This window comes from Rhinatrema bivittatum, chromosome 2 (genome assembly GCF_901001135.1).
Source record: "Rhinatrema bivittatum chromosome 2, aRhiBiv1.1, whole genome shotgun sequence".
NCBI classification, from domain to species: domain Eukaryota; kingdom Metazoa; phylum Chordata; class Amphibia; order Gymnophiona; family Rhinatrematidae; genus Rhinatrema; species Rhinatrema bivittatum.
This window is the reverse complement of record NC_042616.1, coordinates 343,374,624-343,394,989: the sequence shown is the minus strand read 5'-3', so window position 1 is coordinate 343,394,989 and position 20,366 is coordinate 343,374,624. Positions and strand designations below refer to the sequence as shown.

The window sequence follows — 20,366 nt, the reverse complement described above, 5'->3', positions numbered from 1 at the left end:
GAAAGCCTGTGAGGGAGTCAGTTGGACCATTAGATGATCGAGGGGTTAAAGGGGCACTTAGAGAAGATAAGGCCATCGCGGAAAGATTAAATGATTTCTTTGCTTCGGTGTTTACTGAAGAGGATGTTGGGGAGGTACCGGTAATGGAGAAGGTTTTCATGGGTAATGATTCAGATGGACCGAATCAAATCACGGTGAACCTAGAAGATGTGGTAGGCCTGATTGACAAACTGAAGAGTAGTAAATCACCTGGACCGGATGGTATACACCCCAGAGTTCTGAAGGAACTAAAAAATGAAATTTCAGACCTATTAGTAAAAATTTGTAACTTATCATTAAAATCATCCATTGTACCTGAAGACTGGAGGATAGCAAATGTAACCCCAATATTTAAAAAGGGCTCCAGGGGCGATCCGGGAAACTACAGACCGGTTAGCCTGACTTCAGTGCCAGGAAAAATAGTGGAAAGTGTTCTAAACATCAAAATCACAGAACATATAGAAAGACATGGTTTAATGGAACAAAGTCAGCATGTCTTTACCCAGGGCAAGTCTTGCCTCACAAATCTGCTTCACTTTTTTGAAGGAGTTAATAAACATGTGGATAAAGGTGAACCGGTAGATATAGTATACTTGGATTTTCAGAAGGCGTTTGACAAAGTTCCTCATGAGAGGCTTCTAGGAAAAGTAAAAAGTCATGGGATAGGTGGCAATGTCCTTTCGTGGATTGCAAACTGGCTAAAAGACAGGAAACAAAGAGTAGGATTAAATGGGCAATTTTCTCAGTGGAAGGGAGTGGACAGTGGAGTGCCCCAGGGATCTGTATTGGGACCCTTACTGTTCAATATATTTATAAATGATCTGGAAAGAAATACGACGAGTGAGATAATCAAATTTGCAGATGACACAAAATTGTTCAGAGTAGTTAAATCACAAGCAGATTGTGATAAATTGCAGGAAGACCTTGTGAGACTGGAAAATTGGGCATCCAAATGGCAGATGAAATTTAATGTGGATAAGTGCAAGGTGATGCATATAGGGAAAAATAACCCATGCTATAATTACACAATGTTGGGTTCCATATTAGGTGCTACAACCCAAGAAAAAGATCTAGGTGTCATAGTGGATAACACATTGAAATCGTCGGTGCAGTGTGCTGCGGCAGTCAAAAAAGCAAACAGAATGTTGGGAATTATTAGAAAAGGAATGATGAATAAAACGGAAAATGTCATAATGCCTCTGTATCGCTCCATGGTGAGACCGCACCTTGAATACTGTGTACAATTCTGGTCGCCGCATCTCAAAAAAGATATAATTGCGATGGAGAAGGTACAGAGAAGGGCTACCAAAGTGATAAAGGGAATGGAACAACTCCCCTATGAGGAAAGACCAAAGAGGTTAGGACTTTTCAGCTTGGAGAAGAGACGGCTGAGGGGGGATATGATAGAGGTGTTTAAAATCATGAGAGGTCTAGAACAGGTAGATGTGAATCGGTTATTTACTCTTTCGGATAGTAGAAAGACTAGGGGGCACTCCATGAAGTTAGCATGGGGCACATTTAAAACTAATCGAGAAAGTTCTTTTTTACTCAAAGCACAATTAAACTCTGGAATTTATTGCCAGAGAATGTGGTTCGTGCAGTTAGTATAGCTGTGTTTAAAAAAGGATTGGATAAGTTCTTGGAGGAGAAGTCCATTACCTGCTATTAAGTTCACTTAGAGAATAGCCACTGCCATTAGCAATGGTTACATGGAATAGACTTAGTTTTTTGGGTACTTGCCAGGTTCTTGTGGCCTGGATTGGCCACTGTTGGAAACAGGATGCTGGGCTTGATTGTCCCTTGGTCTGACCCAGTATGGCATTTTCTTATGTTCTTATGTAATAACACCTGCCTTGATTTCTATCCCTTTTAAACTCAGTTCAGTACAGGGTATGCCCATTGGTCCCTTTGGGTGGTTGCACTCCTAACCCAGAATGGATCAACTTTTGACACTGGGGCTCTATGTAAATGGGCTCCAGATTGCAAAGGGTTATCCCCACGGCACAAGGACTAGATCTGTAAGGTAGGAAGCATGTGGGTGTGTGTTTCAGATCCCTAAAACCTCATTGTGTAATGTGAGAGGACGAGCAATCATCCTCTGCAAAGGGAGTTGTTTTCCCTTCTATATGTCTGTTGTTTGATTTCTGCAATGCCGTTGTGAGATACTAAGTCGACTTTTTGAGGGAACCTGCATTGTTTTTTCAGTTGCTGTTTTAGTAGCCCATTCATATGTTCAATCAGCCCAGCTGATGGTGGGTAATACGGTATGTTTGTAACCCAGTGAATGCGATTTTCTTTAGACCATTCTTGGACCATGTGTCCTATAAAATGGGAGCCATTCTCTGACTGTATTTCTTCAGGCATCCCATAATGAGAGAGAACTTCTAATGCTTTGATAGTGTTTAGCTGAGTTGCTCGTTTACAGGGAAAGGCATACAAGTACTCTGAATATGTATCCCATAAGAACATGCCATACTGGGTCAGACAAAGGGGTCCATCAAGCCCAGCATCCTGTTTCCAACAGTGGCCAATCCAGGCCATAAGAATCTGGCAAGTACCCAAAAACTGTCTATTCCATGTTACCGTAGCTAGTAATAGCGGTGGTTATTATCTAAGTCAACTTAATTAATAGCAGGTAATGGACTTCTCCTCCAAGAACTTAACCAATCCTTTTTTAAACGCAGCTATACTAACTGCACTAACCACATCCTCTGGCAACAAATTCCAGAGTTTAATTGTGCGTTGAGTGAAAAAGAACTTTCTCCGATTAGTTTTAAATGTGCCACATGCTAACTTCATGGAGTGCCCCCTAGTCTTTTTATTATCCGAAAGAGTAAAAAAACGATTCACATTTACCTGTTCTAGACCTCTCATGATTTTAAACACCTCTAACATATCCCCCCTCAGCTGTCTCTTCTCCAAGCTGAAAAGTCCTAACCTCTTTAGTCTTTCCTCATAGGGGAACTGTTCCATTCCCCTTATCATTTTGGTAGCCCTTCTCTGTACCTTCTCCATCGCAACTATATCTTTTTTGAGATGCGGCGACCAGAATTGTACACAGTATTCAAGGTGCGGTCTCACCATGGAGCGATACAGAGGCATTATGACATTCTCTGTTTTATTCACCATTCCCTTTCTAATAATTCCCAACATTCTGTTTGCTTTTTTGACTGCCTCATCACACTGAACCGATGATTTCAATGTGTTATCCACCTTGACGCCTAGATCTCTTTCTTGGGTAGTAGCACCTAATATGGAACCTAACATTGTGTAACTATAGCATGGGTTATTTTTCCCTATATGCATCACCTTGTACTTGTCCACATTAAATTTCATCTGCCATTTAGATGCCCAATTTTCCAGCCTCACAAGGTCACAGCATATTAACTCCCCTGTGACGGGGTAAAGGACCAATGTAATCAATTTGCCAGATTTGTGCAGCTTGGTCCCCTCCCTTAATCTGTCCTAGCCCTTTCACTGGAGGTCTGAGCTGCCTTTTTAATTTGCTGACAGATCTCACATTGAGCAGTGACTGTTTTACTCTGATCTTTAGTTAATGGTACTCCCCTCTGCAATGTGGCCTCTGCTCCCAGATGCCCTGCCTGAACATGAATCCACTTTGCTAACTCCTCAGGAATGTCTCCTACCTCTGCTGAGGAAATCTGTGCAACTGCATCTGCAGTTTTGAGGTACCAAGATTCTGCATTATCCCTTGTTGTGTGAGTATCTACATGGTAAACTGTAGTAGGGATTTTCTGCACTAAGGTCCAAAGTTCTTCTCATAATTCATGTCCCCACACAAGCTTACTACCAATCTGCTAGCCATGTTGTCTCCGAGGCATCTATACAGCCATGCCATTTGCTGCTGCCCAAGAGTCTGTGAAAATATGACAGCTTGAATGACCCAGTTTACAGCTTTTCCAAAGTGCCAGGACTACTACATACAATTCTGCATACTGACTACTCTGTCCCCATTCCCTGTAGAGTTTACAGTTACTGCAATGAGGGCCAAATGCATATTTCCAACACTGTTTTCCCCCCTAGGTACCGAGCAAAACCATCTGTGAGCCACACACCCAGCCTATCTTCGGTCTGTATTTTTTCATGTGGCACACCCCAGACTACGGGCGAAGTGTGCATGTTGGGATGAGCACTGGAAGGCTGGTTCTGCGGATCCCTGGCTGAGGGGAGCTCGGCTACCTGTTCATGGAGCACTGCCATTCCTTGCTGCCCTGGCTTTGCACGCTCTTGTATGTATCACTTCCCCTTAATGATACTGCTTTGCTGATCATGACCCATCTTGTGGGATTTCGGTATGCTTTTTACCCATTACATGATGGGAATCTCAGGACATATCAATACAGGGTTGTCCGGTGGTCATTTGCTGTGCGTCTCTTAGTGCCCAGTAACATGCCAGCAACTGTCTCTCAAAGGGAGTGTATTGCTCCGCAGTCACGGGCAATTTTCAAGACCAGAACCCCACAGGTCTCTATTTCCTATCCTGCAACTGCCATAGGCTCCAATTGGCATATTCGGTGGTAACCGATACCTGAATCTCTAAGGATCCATCTCTCACTGGACTCAAAGCTAGCGCTGTTTGCACTGTATGTTTGACTTGATCAAAGGCTTTCTGCTCAGCGGGACCCCAGATAGTGTGCCTTTTTCCTGCTAATGTGGTATAAGGGTTGCAGAATTTGGCTAAGATGAAGAATGTGCATATGCCAATAACCCATTCTCTGTACATACCGGATCAGTCCAGACTCCTGGGTTTTGCCTCCGCACCAGCAGATGGAGACAGAGCAAGACTTGTCAGGCTCTGCATAAATACCAGGGTGCCACCCACAGCCTGCCAGTATTACTCTGTCTCCAGCAGATGGTAGGGGTGCATGGCCCACAGCCTGAATTGGTTTAGGAAAAAAAAAATATTAATATTGAGACATAGGTTTGTAGTTAGGTCTTTGTGTGACTTCTTCTCTCATTTAAGTTTTTACAAAAAAAAGGGACAAATTTTTAGGTAAGGAGAAGGAAGTTTGCCGGTCTGTCCTCCCAGGGGGTTGTCGGGTCCCGAGGGGACCATCCCCCCTGGTCGCGTGGACTGCTGGGGCTAAGGGTCGAGGACCCTGCTTACCTTACAACCCAGCCGGGGTGATACTGGGGATCCCGGCTCACTCACCCCAACCGGGCCGCTTCAGAACTCGCGAGGGACAGCTCCAAAGTAAAAAAAAAAAAAAAAAGTGTGTTTTTGTTTGCTCCTCGCGTCTGATGGCGGCTCTCAGGGCTTAGTGCGGTGGCGGCCGGTTCCTCTCCCTCCTGTTTCCCCTCCGAGTGAGGTTTGTTTTTTTTTGGTGGCATCTTTTCGTTATTTCGAGCCGAGCATGCCACGTGGGATGGCCTCCTTGGCCTGCGGCTTCGACGGCGGGCGCCTCTCGCGGGATGGGCTGTGTTCGGCCTGCATCCCCGGAGGCGAGGGTTCATCGGGTTTGGCTCGGGGGGCGGTTGTGAGTCGGCGGACCTTGAAGGTCATGGTCGGGGAGAGCTCCTCTTCCATTGCCGAAATTCGCGGGAAAACTCGCCATCTTGGCTCCGGCGGGGCCCCCCTCTCGCGGTGCCGATCGCGGCGGGCTCCAGGAATTCCCCACCCTCCCTCTCCCCACAGAGGCCGGTTTCGTGGCCTGTTTCACCGGCGGGGGCAGCAGGGGGTGGACAGGGGGATATGACAGACACCGATTCTGGGGGTTCCTGTGAGTCGTTTTCATCAGACTTCATCTTGGCAATGCATCAGGCTTTTAAGGCCCGCAGAGCCCATAAGAGGCGTTCGCCTCAGACGGGGGGCCCTGTGGACCCCCTCCCAAGGGACAAGTTTCCTCCAAGGCTGGAGGGTGCGGCGGGTCAGCCCAGGGCAAAACGCCCTATGCGGGCACTTCCCCCCCCCCCCTTCCCAGGATGGCACAGATTTTGCCCTTGATTCCTTGGATCAGGAAGATCAGGACGAGCCTTCCCCCACCCCCGAGGGGGGGCAGAGGGTAACGGCACACCGACACAGGGGGCAAACCGGCAGAGCCAGGCTGCGGAGGGTGACGATCCGAGGGTGATCCGCCTTTTCCGTAGGGATGAGCTGGCGCCTCTAATTCCAGCCATTTTGGGTGAGCTGGGGATCGCGGTGCCTCCTGAGGAGTCTCGTCTGGGATCCATGGATCCAGTGTTATTGGGTCTGAGTAGCCCTCCCACAACGTTCCCATTTCACTTTTCAGCTTCGGACCTTCTCTTCAGGGAATGGGATACCCCGGATTTGGGCCTGATGGTCACAAAGGCTATGGATAAGCTTTATCCCTTGCCTGAGGACACACTGGAGATCCTTCAGGTGCCGAAGGTGGATGCTGTGGTGTTAGCGGTAACAAAGAGGACTACTATCCCAGTCACGGGGACCATGGCGTTGAAAGATTTTCAGGATCGAAAGTTGGAGATACAACTTAAGAAGATTTTTGAAGTTTCCGCCCTGGGACTATAAACATTACTTAAAGACTCATGTGAATTGCATTATTTTGACCAATATAAAGTTTGCAGGATTTTAAGTTTTTGTGCGCAGAAACGAGAAATGAGCCCAGACACTTATTCATTTGGGAAAGAGCTTAAACAATTGATGAAGAAACTTGGTCTGTAATTGCAGCTGGAGTGACAAAAACCTCTTATCTCTGCTGCCGTAAGGAAAAATAGTTTTAAAATCTATTTGCTTTGGAATCTTACACTACATAAACTAGGAAAAATGTTTCCGGGATGTGAAAAAACTTGTTGGTGGGCAATGTGGGAGTGAGAGCACTATGCTGCATATATGGTGCAGCTGTTCAATTAATGAGCCTTACTGAAGGGAAATGAAGGACTCCATTGACTCAGTTTTGAAGATCCAGTAATAATCATCATGGGTGCTCCATTATTTGTAAACAATAAGAATAAGGATAAACTTTCCTTTCAATGCTTTGTTGCTGCTCATTGTGAATTGGCTGCTAATTGGAAGGAGAGGGCAGCTCCAGTGTTTTATGCAATTATTTGGAGACTATGGACTGCCTATTTAATGAAAAATATTACAGCAATGAGTAGAGAGCAGCTGAATGCTTTTCACAGTGTTTGGAATCCTTTTGAAGTCTGTCATATAATAGTTGTGTGACTTCTAATTAATGGTTTACATGAGTGTCTTGTACTATTCTCTCCTTTAATGTTTTGTCATCTTTTTTTGGAGGGAGAATGAGTATGGGGGTGAGGGAGGAAAAATGAAAACTATTCAAAAAAAATAAATTTTTATTAAGACAATTGCATATATTTGTTTTTTCAATAAAAACTTAAATACAAAAAATACTAAATGCAGCTGGGTCCTAAAATACCATTTTTGCTACCAGGAGAGTAGAAATAGACATGCATATGTGGATATGGTTGTCAAACAGATAGTGTCTGCTTCCAAATAACCAAAGAGTATATGGGAAATATGTAATTTGCTAAGATTTCATCTTTCAGGGATTGATGAGACAACTGAATCTATAGATTTCATGTGTATTATTTGAAAGAAAGTTAAAAAAAATAAAAAAAAAATGCAACAAATCGCAAACCCTGCATCTTACAGAAATGGAATGCCAGACCATCAGCTATTCTACAAAGAATTTAATCTTATATAACTATAACTGTTGAGTGAGGTATGATATGGAATGTTTGATATTTTATTAGGGAGGATATGTTTATTGGTGAAGTGGGTAAAAGAGGAAAAATTGCAGAGCTTTTAAGGTTTGAATGTACTGTGTATGAGATTTTTTTATTTTTTAAATGAGATCCAAACAATTTTTTTTGTTTCAGATCTTAACCATTTTCAGGAAACATTCATCCAGTGGTGAGGTGTTTTTGCACACCACTGTTAGAAATTACAGCTATACAATACAATTAGCGTGCGTGGTTCATTTAACCTTTCCCCCTCCACCCCAAAAAATGAGATTTTTTAAAAATTGTATTATCTCAGGACAAGCAGGATGCTAGTCCTCACATATGGGTGACGTCACTGACTGAGCCCTGAAGCGGGAAGCTTTCTGTCAAAGTTTCTAGAAACTTTTGACTGGCCCTGTGAGGCCACTGAGCATGCCCAGCATGCTATGATATTCTCTGCCACAGGTGTCTCTCTTCAGTCTTCGTCTTTCCGCGCTGCAGTTAGCATCACGGGTATAGGAGCTGTTGAGAAATTTCTCAACAATTCTGACTGAAAAGTCAAATAATCAGATATTCTCTCTCACATTTTCTCTCGAGGTTTACTTCTACACCGGCTGGTGAGTACCTCAGTCTCAAATTTATTTTATCTCGAAAAAATTTTTCGCATAATTTTCCGTTCTCTGCCTCGACGGCCATCGATCGCACTATGGCTACCGGTTTTAAAAAATGTCCGGTATGCGCACGGAAAATGTCCCTTACGGATCCGCATCTCGAGTGCGTCCTATGTCTCGGCGAAAATCATGACGTTAAAAACTGTCCGCAATGTGCCGAAATGACGCCGAAGACAAGAAGATGTAGACTGGAAAAAATGGAACATTTATTCCACCTCCAGTTAATGCAGTCGCCTTCCACTTCTTCGAAGTCTCCGGCCGGAGCGAAGAAGCGGATACTACTTAAAAAAAATCTATCGGGGGACCGTCGGGGGGTCACTCCTCGTCCTCGTCTACCTCGACAAAATCCGGCGAATCACAGAAAGAAAAACATAAACATCAACATCGAAGGTCGTCGACATCCGAGTCCACATTCCAGGATCCGTCGACGGCAAAGCGGCCACGCTCAGACAACACCTCGGTGTCTGGGCCTCCTCCGATCTCGACACCGGAACCCCTACAGGGCCCTGCAGCGGTTCCAACGCCTCAGCCTTCGCCACCACTTACAACTACTCTCACACCAGCAGTTGTAACGCCGGAATTATCTGATATGATCAGACAAGCGATTTCACAGGCTTTGAGGGAACAATTAATTCCAACGACTTCGCCGATGCTGCAAGCATCGATGCCGGCAACATTGCCGATGCCGGTGGGACCACCGATGCCGGTGTCTACCATGGCGCCGAGGACACTGAAGGAATCGACGTCGACACCAAGAATTCTAACTTCGACGTCCATATATGCGCAGCTACTATCCACGACTTCGATATTGATGCCCATGTTACCTCCATCGAGTACGAGACCACTCTCGACGTCGATGTCGAGGCAACAATCAGCACCATCGAGGACATCAACCATAGATGTCGAAGATGTTCAGGATTTACCATCCTTACACCATCTGCTTCAAAAATACCAGGATGTCCTTCACACAATGCCTAAAAAACCTACAGAACAGGTGTTTTCATCTCAACCCACTGATGATCCACTACTAGGTCCATCAGGACTCCATCTGCCTCATAGAACCACACCAAAACATATCTATGGACAAGAAGAAGAGGATTCCTGGGACAGTCAGGATACAGAATCCTCCTCTGAGGACTTTGTCTGATCCCTCACCTCCAGAACCAAGAAAGAAGTCCCCACCTGAAGACCTCTCTTTCTCTAACTTCATACAGGATATGGCAGACACCATTCCATTTAAATTGGAAACTGAGCAAGACTCAAGGCAAAACACTTTAGAAGTGCTGCAATTTGTGGATCCTCCCAAACAGGTTTTGGCTATACCAATACACGAGGTGCTTTTAGACTTACAACATCGTATCTGGGACCACCCATCCACAGTGTCAGCTGTTAACAAGAGAGTGGATTCATCTTATTTGGTACAATCAACTCCAGGGTCCCAAAAGGCACAACTACCACATCAATCTGTGGTAGTTGAATCTGCACAGAAAAAATCAAAAAGAATCCGCCCTCATTCCTCCAACCCACCTGGCACAGATCATCGCTTCCTTGATTCTTTGGGAAGGAAGATCTACCAATCTTCAATGCTAAATTCCAGAATCTCTGCATACCAGCTGTACATGACACAGTATCAGAGAAATTTATGGAAACAGATGGAGGAACTCACCAACTCACTGCCTGAACAGCTTCAAGAACCTGCACAAGCCATAATACATAAAGGCCTGGAAGCAGGAAAACACGAGGTAAGAGCGGCCTATGACAGTTTCGATACTGCCTCCAGAACTGCAGCTGTGGGCATTGCTGCACGAAGATATGCATGGCTCAAAGCTTCTGACCTCAGGCCTGAGGTTCAGGAAAAACTTGTTGATCTCCCATGCAAGGGAGACAACCTATTTGGAGAAAAACTTCAGGAGGCAGTCCAACAACTGAAGGATCACACAGAGACTTTACGTCAATTGTCCCAAATGCCTCAAGATCCTTCCACACAGCCTCCTCGCCGACTTCCTCGCAGGGAAACAAGGAGGCCTTATTATAGGCCACGCAGATACTACTCCCAAACATCTCGGGGTAGATCTACCAGACCTCAACAGCAACACACCCAAGCTAGGCAACCAAGGGCACCCCGTGCTCAACCCCCACCTCAGACAGGCCCTGCTACTGGGTTTTGAGATACTGCCCAGAGAACAAGCCACTCCTTTAAACCCTCACACACAAATCCCAGTGGGTGGAAGAGTATCCCATTTTTACACACACTGGCAGACAATAACAGACCAATGGGTGCTCTCTATAGTGGCACAAGGTTACAAACTCAATTTCCTTTCAATTCCACCAGAATTTCCACCGAGAAGCTTCCCACAACAAGAATCCCCCTATCGAGACCAACCTATTCAAATCAAAACATCTCCAAATACTCCTCCTATACGCACCTCCTGGTTGCCTACAACACAACCTTTCCCCCCTGATTGAAACCATCACAACCCACATAAACTTACAAGAACCAGCCATCATACTAGGAGACTTTAACCTCCATATCGACACCCACCCTCCTTCTCCCACAAGCGAACTGCTCCTATCCACCATGTCTGCCATTGGATTCACCCAAATCATCAACACACCCACTCAAAAATCGGGCCACACCCTGGACTTAATATTCATAAACAACAAAATATCTGCAACTGGACCACCCTCTACAACCCCCACCCCATGGTCTGACCACAGCCTCATCCAAGCCAAGCTTCAACTCCAATCGAACCCACTACAAACAAACAACCGAATCATCGAATTCACCAAACCATGCTCCAGTGAAGACATCGCCGAACTGTTACCTGAGACACTAAAAACAATCAACTTAAATGACGCCAACACAGCCACAAACTCTTGGATATCTATCAACGCAGACATAGCCAATACATTATGCCCCACGATAAAAAAGGAAATAAAACTATCCACAAAGCAAAGAGCACCATGGTACACCCCAGAACTGAAAACCTCAAAGCGAACACTGAGACAAACTGAAAAACAGTGGAGACGAACCCCCACCTCAAACCTGAAAGACAAATACAGAACACTACTACACAACTATACAACTGACCTCAACACAGCAAAGCGCAATTTCCACACTTCAAGAATTCACGATTACCAATTTAACCCAAGGACCCTCTTCGCCTATGTCAAAGACCTTATCAACCCCATCCAAAATGACAATACGCCAAACTCCAGCAACATCTCCAGTGAAAAACTAGCACAATTCTTCAAGGATAAAGTTAACAACATCATTGCCAAGATTCCCCAAACACACAGTGACTCAATCGACATCCCCCCTCCCATCCAAACATGGTCACAATTCACACCCGTTGCTTCCACAGAAATTGAACCTATCATCACAAAAACCAACCCTGCATCCCACCCCTTAGACCCCCATCCCCATCAAAACCCTAAAACTCATCAGAGAGATTATTGTCAAACCAATAACCTACATCATCAACTTATCCCTAGAACAAGGAATCTTCCCAGAAAAACTCAAAAACGTCATCATCAAACCAATCATCAAAAAACCCCAACTCGACAAATCCGACCCAGCAAACTACAGACCAGTCTCTAACCTCCCATTCCTAGCAAAAATCATCGAAAAAACAGTCAACAATCAACTCAGACCACCTTGAAACCTATAATGTTCTTCAGCCTGCACAGCATGGTTTCAGAAAACTCTTCAGCACTGAAACCCTCCTCCTCTCCCTCACTGACACCATCCTCAGAGGCCGCGACGAAGGCAAATCGTTCCTCCTGATACTTCTTGATATATCAGCCGCCTTCGACACCATCAATCACAGAACACTCCTCGCCAGACTTAAAGAAATTGGTCTTCAAGACACCACAATCAAATGGTTCAAATCCTACCTCTCAAACAGATCTTACATCGTCAAGACGAACTCATCTGAATCCTCACAAGTACCCCTCAATCATGGAGTCCCACAAGGTTCTTCCCTATCCTCAACCCTCTTAAACATTTACCTCATCCCACTATGCAAATACCTTTCAGAGGCAAACCTCACCTTCTTTGTCTATGCAGATGACATACAAATATTACTCCCCATAAGCAAGTCCATTCAACTCACCATGGAAAAATGGAACAAACTCAGCTCAAATTTATCCCACTTACTATCTCAATTATCACTATGCCTCAACCAAACCAAAACAGAAATCATTCACATCCACGATGACCGTCCCTCCTATCCACTCATGTGCACCCCCTCTGACCACCCAGGAAGCTCAATCAACCCGGGAGTGCCACACATCTCACAAACCTCACTCACGCCGTTCACAAGAAACCTAGGCGTAACAATCGACAGCCAACTCAACTTTAAACGACACATCTCCAATACAATCAAAGATGGATTCTTCAAACTCCAGACACTAAAAAAACTCAAACCCCTTCTCCAAGAGCACGATTTCCGAACAGTCCTTCAATCAATTATATTTTCAAAACTCGACTACTGCAACTCCCTTCTCCTCGGCCTACCAGAAATCCACATCAAATCCCTCCAAGTTCTACAGAATGCTGCCGCCAGAATCATCTCTAACAACAAAAAATCCTCTCACATCACACCCACTCTCAAAGAACTCCACTGGTTACCCATTACACAAAGAATCCAGTATAAAACCCTCACCCTCATGCACAAAAAAATAAACAACAACAAAATGGACTGGCTAAACAACGGAATACAACCTTACCCCACACAAAGAACTCTCAGATCCACCAACACCGGACTCCTCGCCGTCGCCAATCTCAAAGCTGCACACCTCAACGTCACCCGCAAACGAGCCATAACAATAGCGGGCCCCACCTTATGGAACACTCTCCCCACCTGTCTCAGAAACGAACCTTCACTGCAAGTCTTCAAAAAACACCTCAAAACATGGCTATTTTTAAAAGCTTTCCCACCTGACACATAACCTGCCCAATTGCACCACACCACGCCCCCTACACAAGCATCTCGCCCCACCCCTTTCCCTCCCTACACAAGCACCTCGCCCCACCCTTTCCCTCCCTATCACTACCTTCCTCCCACCCATCACTTCTCTCCCCTCCCCCCCTCTATCCTCCCCACTATCCTTACCATAAATTATCCACATCAACAAGCCATTTATGTACATATGTTACATACTATAATCTAATGTTCCATGTATTCCTGTTAGTTCTGTTATAACTTGTTATATTTAATACCATGTTATAATGTAAAATAGGGCTGTTACCACCCTATTCCTTTAGTTATCTCGATCGAATGTCGGTATATAAAAGAAATAAATAAATAAATAAATAAATAAATCCTCTACAAGCAGAATTGTCCTCCCTTCTGAAGCTCAGGGCAATACAATCAGTGCCCCAATCTCAGAAGGGAAGAGGATTCTACTCCCGTTACTTCCTCATTCCAAAGAAAACAGGAGGCCTACGCCCTATCCTAGACCTAAGAAATCTCAACAAATTTCAAAAGAAAGAAAAGTTCAGGATGGTTTCTCTAGGCACCATGCTTCCACTTCTTCAAAAAGGGGATTGGCTTTGTTCTCTGGATCTTCAGGATGCTTATACTCACATCCCAATATACCCTCCTCATCGCAAATACCTGCGCTTCATAGTAGGTCATCAACACTTCCAATACAGAGTCCTTCCCTTCGGACTCGCCTCTGCTCCCAGAGTGTTCACAAAGTGTCTAGCAGTCATTGCAGCACATCTACGCAAACAAGGTGCTCATGTATTCCCATACCTAGACGACTGGCTCATCAGAAGTCAGTCTCTACAAGGAGCTCTCGATTCTCTCAATCAAACAATTACAACATTGCATTCAATGGGATTCCTGATCAATTATCAAAAATCTCATCTCACACCAGTACAACTGCTTCAATTCATAGGAGCAGAATTGAACACCAACCTGGCAAGAGCTTTTCTACCAGAGGACCGGGCAGAAACAATCTCATCACTAGCAAGGTGGCTCACATCACAAACACATGTAACAGCTCACCAGTTTCTAACTTTGCTAGGCCACATGGCCTCTACAGTTCACGTCACACCCATGGCACGTCTAGCCATGAGAATAACACAATGGACTTTAAGATCACAATGGATCCAAGCCATTCAACCATTAAATACTCAAATTCAAGTAACCCACCAACTACATTCTTCTCTGCTATGGTGGGTGAACAAGGACAATTTGCGCAAGGGCCTACCCTTTCAACCACCAGTTCCACAAATAACTGTGATTACAGATGCATCCACCTTGGGTTGGGGAGCTCACATAGACAATCTCCAAACACAAGGAACTTGGACAAAACTCGAAGCAACATTTCAAATCAATTTCCTGGAACTTCGAGCTATACGTTATGCTCTACATGCCTTCAAGGACTGCCTTACAAACAAGACTGTTCTAACCCAAACGGACAACACAGTAGCCATGTGGTACATCAACAAACAAGGAGAGACAGGTTCGTACCTCCTTTGTCAAGAGGCAGCTCAGATATGGGGTTGGGCCTTGAACAACTCCATGTTTCTCAAGGCCACTTACCTAGCAGGCATTCACAATGTAGTGGCGGACAGACTCAGTCGTCAATTCCAACCACACGAATGGTCACTAGATCCCACAGTAGCGACCAGGATATTTCAACGTTGGGGACAGCCAACAGTAGACCTCTTTGCATCACATCTGAATCACAAAGTGGACAACTACTGTTTCCTATACAACCTGATCAACAGGCCAGCCAAGGACGCATTTGCTCGCCCTTGGAACTCAGGCCTACTCTACGCATATCCTCCAATACCGCTCATTACCAAAACTCTAGTGAAGCTACAACAGGACAAGGGGACCATGATACTCATAGCCCCATAGTGGCCTCGACAAGTATGGTTTCCCACACTTCTAGACCTCTCATTCAAGGATCCCATTTGCCTGGGAGTAGCTCCCACTCTCATAACTCAGGATCAGGATCGGTTGCGCCATCCCAACCTTCAATCCCTATCACTGACAGCTTGGATGTTGAAAGCTTGATCTTACAACCACTCAATCTTTCATCCAAGATATATCACAAGTGCTTATAGCTTCACGTAAACCTTCCACACGGAAAAACTATGCTTCCAAATGGAAGAGGTTCACTTTGTGGTGCAAGCAAAATGACATTAATCCTTTCACTTGCCCTACAAATTCTTTACTAGACTACTTGTACCATCTTTCAGAATCTGGTCTCCAGACTTCATCTGTAAGGGTGCATTTAAGTGCAATTTCAGCTTACCATAATCAGGTAGCAGATGCACCTATCTCTACACAACCTCTCGTTAGCAGATTTATGAGAGGTTTAACTCACCTTAAACCACCAATTAGACACCCAGTCACACAATGGGATCTAAATTTGGTTTTATCAAGACTCATGCGTTCTCCTTTTGAACCCATAGATTCCTGTGATCTAAAATTCCTTACATGGAAGACCATCTTCCTCATAGCCATTACGTCAGCTAGAAGGGTTAGTGAGTTACAAGCACTTGTCACATATGAACCTTACACTAAGTTCTTACATGACAGGGTGGTTCTCCGTACTCATCCTAAATTCCTCCCTAAGGTAGTCACAGAATTCCACTTAAACCAATCAATAGTTTTACCCACATTCTTTCCACGGCCTCACTCTCACCAGGGAGAGAGGGCCTTGCACAACTTGGATTGCAAGCGTACTCTGTCTTTCTACTTAAACCGCTGCAGTCCACAGGAAATCCAATCAGCTTTTTGTTTCCTATGACCCAAACAAACCAGGTAAAGCAGTGGGTAAACAAACTCTATCCAAATGGCTAGCAGATTGCATACAATTTTGTTATGAACAAGCAGGCCTTCCTCTCCAAGGGCGAGTAAAAGCACACTCAGTAAAGGCAATGTCAACTTCAGTAGCACACTATCGTTCAGTGCCAATACTTGACATATGTAAAGCAGCAACATGGAGCTCTCTTCACACATTTGCAGCTCATTACTGTTTGGACAAGCAATGAAGACAAGATTCAAACTATGGGCAGTCTGTCTTAAAGAACTTGTTTCCAGTTTAATCCCAACACCTTCTACAACCAACCTGCTGACATATTCGACTGACTCATTTCAACAACAATACTACACTGTTGCCTCCATACAAAATGAGTCAGCCTCTAGCTTGCTAATCACCCATATGTGAGGACTAGCATCCTGCTTGTCCTGGGATAAAGCAAAATTGCTTACCTTGTAATAGGTGTTATCCCAGGACAGCAGGATGTAGTCCTCACGGAACCCACCCGCCACCCCGCGGAGTTGGGCCTCATACTTTTTTATTATTATTTTATTTTTGCTATCGCCTTTGCTATATACGAGACTGAAGAGAGACACCTGTGGCAGAGAATATCATAGCATGCTGGGCATGCTCAATGGCCTCACAGGGCCAGTTAAAAGTTTCTAGAAACTTTGACAGAAAGCTTCCCGCTTCAGGGCTCCGTCAGTGACGTCACCCATATGTGAGGACTACATCCTGCTGTCCTGGGATAACACCTATTACAAGGTAAGCAATTTTGCTTTACTGTTAATGACTACCTGGTATAAATTACCTGTAACTTGCTTTGATCTTTAATGATAAAGTGAGAAATCAAACTTAGAGAGATCACTTGGGCACTTGCATTGTTTTTGGGCACAGGCGTGCCAACAGTATGAACTGATGTCAGCATTGCTGTTTTTGAATAAAGACTCTTAGGGCTAGATAGTCGTATCTACGCCCGATTTTATAAAATACTCGCGCAGCCACGCACATGTTATAAAATCCAGGGTCGGCACGTGCAAGGGGGTGCACACTTGTGCACCTTGCGCGCGCCGACCCTAGGGGAACCCCACTGGCTTTCCGAGGCCGCTCCGAAATCGGTCTCTGAGGAAACTTTACTTCTGCCCGGCCCTACCTAAATCCCCCCCTACCTTTATCTTTTATTTACGCCTGCCTCCGGGAAGGCGTAGTTTGCGCACGCTGGCCGAGCAGCAGTGGAGAGGCCTCTGGCCATGCCCACGCCCCGCCCATTTTTTCAAGCCCCGGGACTTACACGCGTCCCAGGGCTTGTGCGCGTCGCTGGGCCTATGCAAAATAGGCTCGGCACGTGCAGGAGCGGGTTTTCGGGGTTACACGCGTAACCCTTTTAAAATCCGCCCCTTAGTGTGTACAGTAACAGCAGGAGCTGGGGAGAGGAAAAAGGTAAAAGTAACTTTCTCACTCTGCACTGAGATAGGGAAATCTGTGTAATTTTTGGATAAGAGGTTGATCCATCTGGTTTTGCCATTTGCTTTTGTTTGTCTTATTTGCCTTGTTTAGTTTGTGTAAAATTTCTAATGCTTTTTGGATTCATTTTCTTCGGTACTTGTTCTTTTTCCTTTGTAAATGTTCACAGCTTAGGTCTTAAAATATTTTCTGATTGTCTTGCTGTGGCTCAGAACATATAAGAAGGGTAAATAAATTGTACAAGTATTTTAAGGAAGATAGATTTAGTCACTTCTGTTAAACATGTCTATAGTACATTTTAGCAAACAAATATTAGCTAGAAGGAGCTTCCTCAATGCATTCTAAGTAGCAAAGATTAATAAGGCAATTTTTTTCTTTGCCCCATAGGATCTTCAGATAGCAGTAATCCCCTTCGTGTGTCCTCTTCCTCTTCTGCATCACTTGTCCGACAAAAAAGTGAGATTGGCGCATTCTTCAAGAAAAAGAAGACCAGCGACATTTATTTTGTGTTGCTTATGTGGGCCATCATTGTAGTCCAAATCTGGCTGAATCTCTGGATCGTGCAGTTGCTTCCAGTTCCTGTTGCAGGTTATCTTGTTTTTTTTGTGTATGTGTGTGTGTTTTTTGTTTTTTTTTTACTAACAGTTAAAATACCACATTTACTGGAAATATGCTTTAAAAACCAAAACTGTTATTATCCACTTTGGGGGAAATGTAAAATTGCCTAAAAAGTAGATATTTCATGTCCAACAAGTGGGTCATTTGAGCATGCATGTCAGCGGTACAAAATTCTAGAGCTTTGTGGAAGAGACTAGAAGTCTCTTCTGCTTGCTTGTAGGAATTTCCATGTTTTGGTGGCCCTGTGGCATCCCTTTCCTTTTTTTTTAATTAACTTTATTTAGAAAACATAGTAAAATAATATACATTTCCTAGCGTGTAGCAGATGGACTCAAAACAAGTGGGTATAGTGTGCTCGTGCTAGCAGTTGGAGATGGATCTGACGTCAGCACAGGTACATATACCCCCGCAGGAAGTGCAGCAATTCAGTAATTTCCGTCTCCAAAGCAGTTTGGAGCTACCTCACGCTCGCTGAGCGTGTTTCCAAATTCTAAATTCATAGAAGAAACCTACCTGAAGACGAGCCCCGCACTCCTGCGGTGATACCATTCGGTCCCTCCCCCAGTTGAGTTTCCCGAGGCGATTTCCATGGTCCCTCGGAGGTAAGAGCCTCGGTCCGGTGGCCGATTCGCGGCAGGGACATAGCCCCCGGGTGAGAAGGGCTCGGGCGTGGCATAGAGGCAGCCTCGGTCCCGGCGTGGACTTCGCCCCCGAGCGAGACGAGTTCGGGCGCGACCTAGAGGCAGCGGGTGCACCTCCTCGAGCGTGGCGGTGACGGTAATCACCCTCTCCCCCCTCAGCTGGAGACCGCCCGGGTCGCAACCGGGAAGCGCCGAAGACAAGGTAAGGCGTACATCTTTACTTGTGGGTCTCCGAGGAACCGAGGAGTAGCAGAGTCTGCCTACGTGGCAACCCGCCAAGGGGGTCGCCATTTTTGCCTGTCTGCTCGCCGACGCCTTCTGTCCTGGTTCGTCACCGCGCAATAGGCGCATGTCGCTACGCGCACGTTGATAGGCGCATGTTGCTCTGTTAGGCGCCCGTTGCTCAGCACATACTGTTAGGCGCCCGCTGATAGGCGCACGTTCAAGGGCACATGTTGATACACGCACATTGATAAGCGCACGTGGACAGGCGCACGTGGATAAGCGCATATTGGTAGGCACACATCTTTCGCGCATATTACAGAGCGCAGACTCTAGCTGAATTAACAGACGAGATGGAGCGAAAGAGAGCCCATGCGTCAGCGGAGACGGCACCTCCTGAATCAGGCATAAGCCTCTGCTCTGCATGCAACCTCAGCCACACAGAGCGAAGAAGCAGACTCCCTATGTGCCCAATGTGAAGAGGCTCTGGGAGTTCCAGGCCAGGACCGGTTGCAGCCCAGCATACTTGCCAGTTTCTCAGGGAACACCCCGGACCTAGCAGGCAGCGGGGAGCTGCCAGGGAACCCAAGAGACCTAGCGCCCCTAAGGCCAGATCCGGCTTCGCTTTCCTGGGTGGAATTATTCAAGGGGATTCATGCCTTTGTCACAATGCAGGCTGCGCCCCGAATGGGTCCATACGTACCGCATGACCCGGCCCCGAGACCCTCAAGGCCTAGGCACAGCCACTCGCCACCCGGAAGCCCCACTTATGGGGATTCAGATTGCCGGGAGGAAGATGTCTTATCAATGTCTTACATTTAACTTGCCAATGTTTATGCTTTATCCTATTTTCTTCTGTTGGATCCTTCTTCCAATTTTTGAATGAAGATCTTTTGGCTAAAATGCAGAGCATATGCTTATATTTAGTCCCATGATGGTCATGTGTTCAGTATGACATGCATGTGAGCATCAGCTCTCAGGAGTGTCCTGATAGAACAGAGGTTGAGGACCACTGCACTACAATGCACAATGAATCACCAGACCCAAAAGTAGCACATTTAAGACTAATCAGAGAAAATTCTTTTTCACTCAACGCACAATAAAGCTGTGAAATTTTTTGCCAGAGGATGTGGTTAGTGCAGTTAGTGTAGCTGGGTTCAAAAAAGGTTTGGATAAGTTCTTGGAGGAGAAGTCCATTAACTGCTATTAATCAAGTTTAGTTAGGCAATAGCCACTGCTA

At 45.4% G+C, this 20,366-nt stretch overlaps 1 protein-coding gene across 1 annotated transcript in view; it reads left to right on the top strand.

Annotated features, from left to right (window-relative positions):
* The window catches only part of TMEM245 (transmembrane protein 245), a 442,721-nt gene that overhangs the window by 65,960 nt on the left and 356,395 nt on the right, over window positions 1-20,366 (top strand). Inside the window, 1 exon segment of the mRNA XM_029589853.1 lies at window positions 18,033-18,233. Coding sequence (XP_029445713.1) covers window positions 18,033-18,233 — 201 coding nt within the window.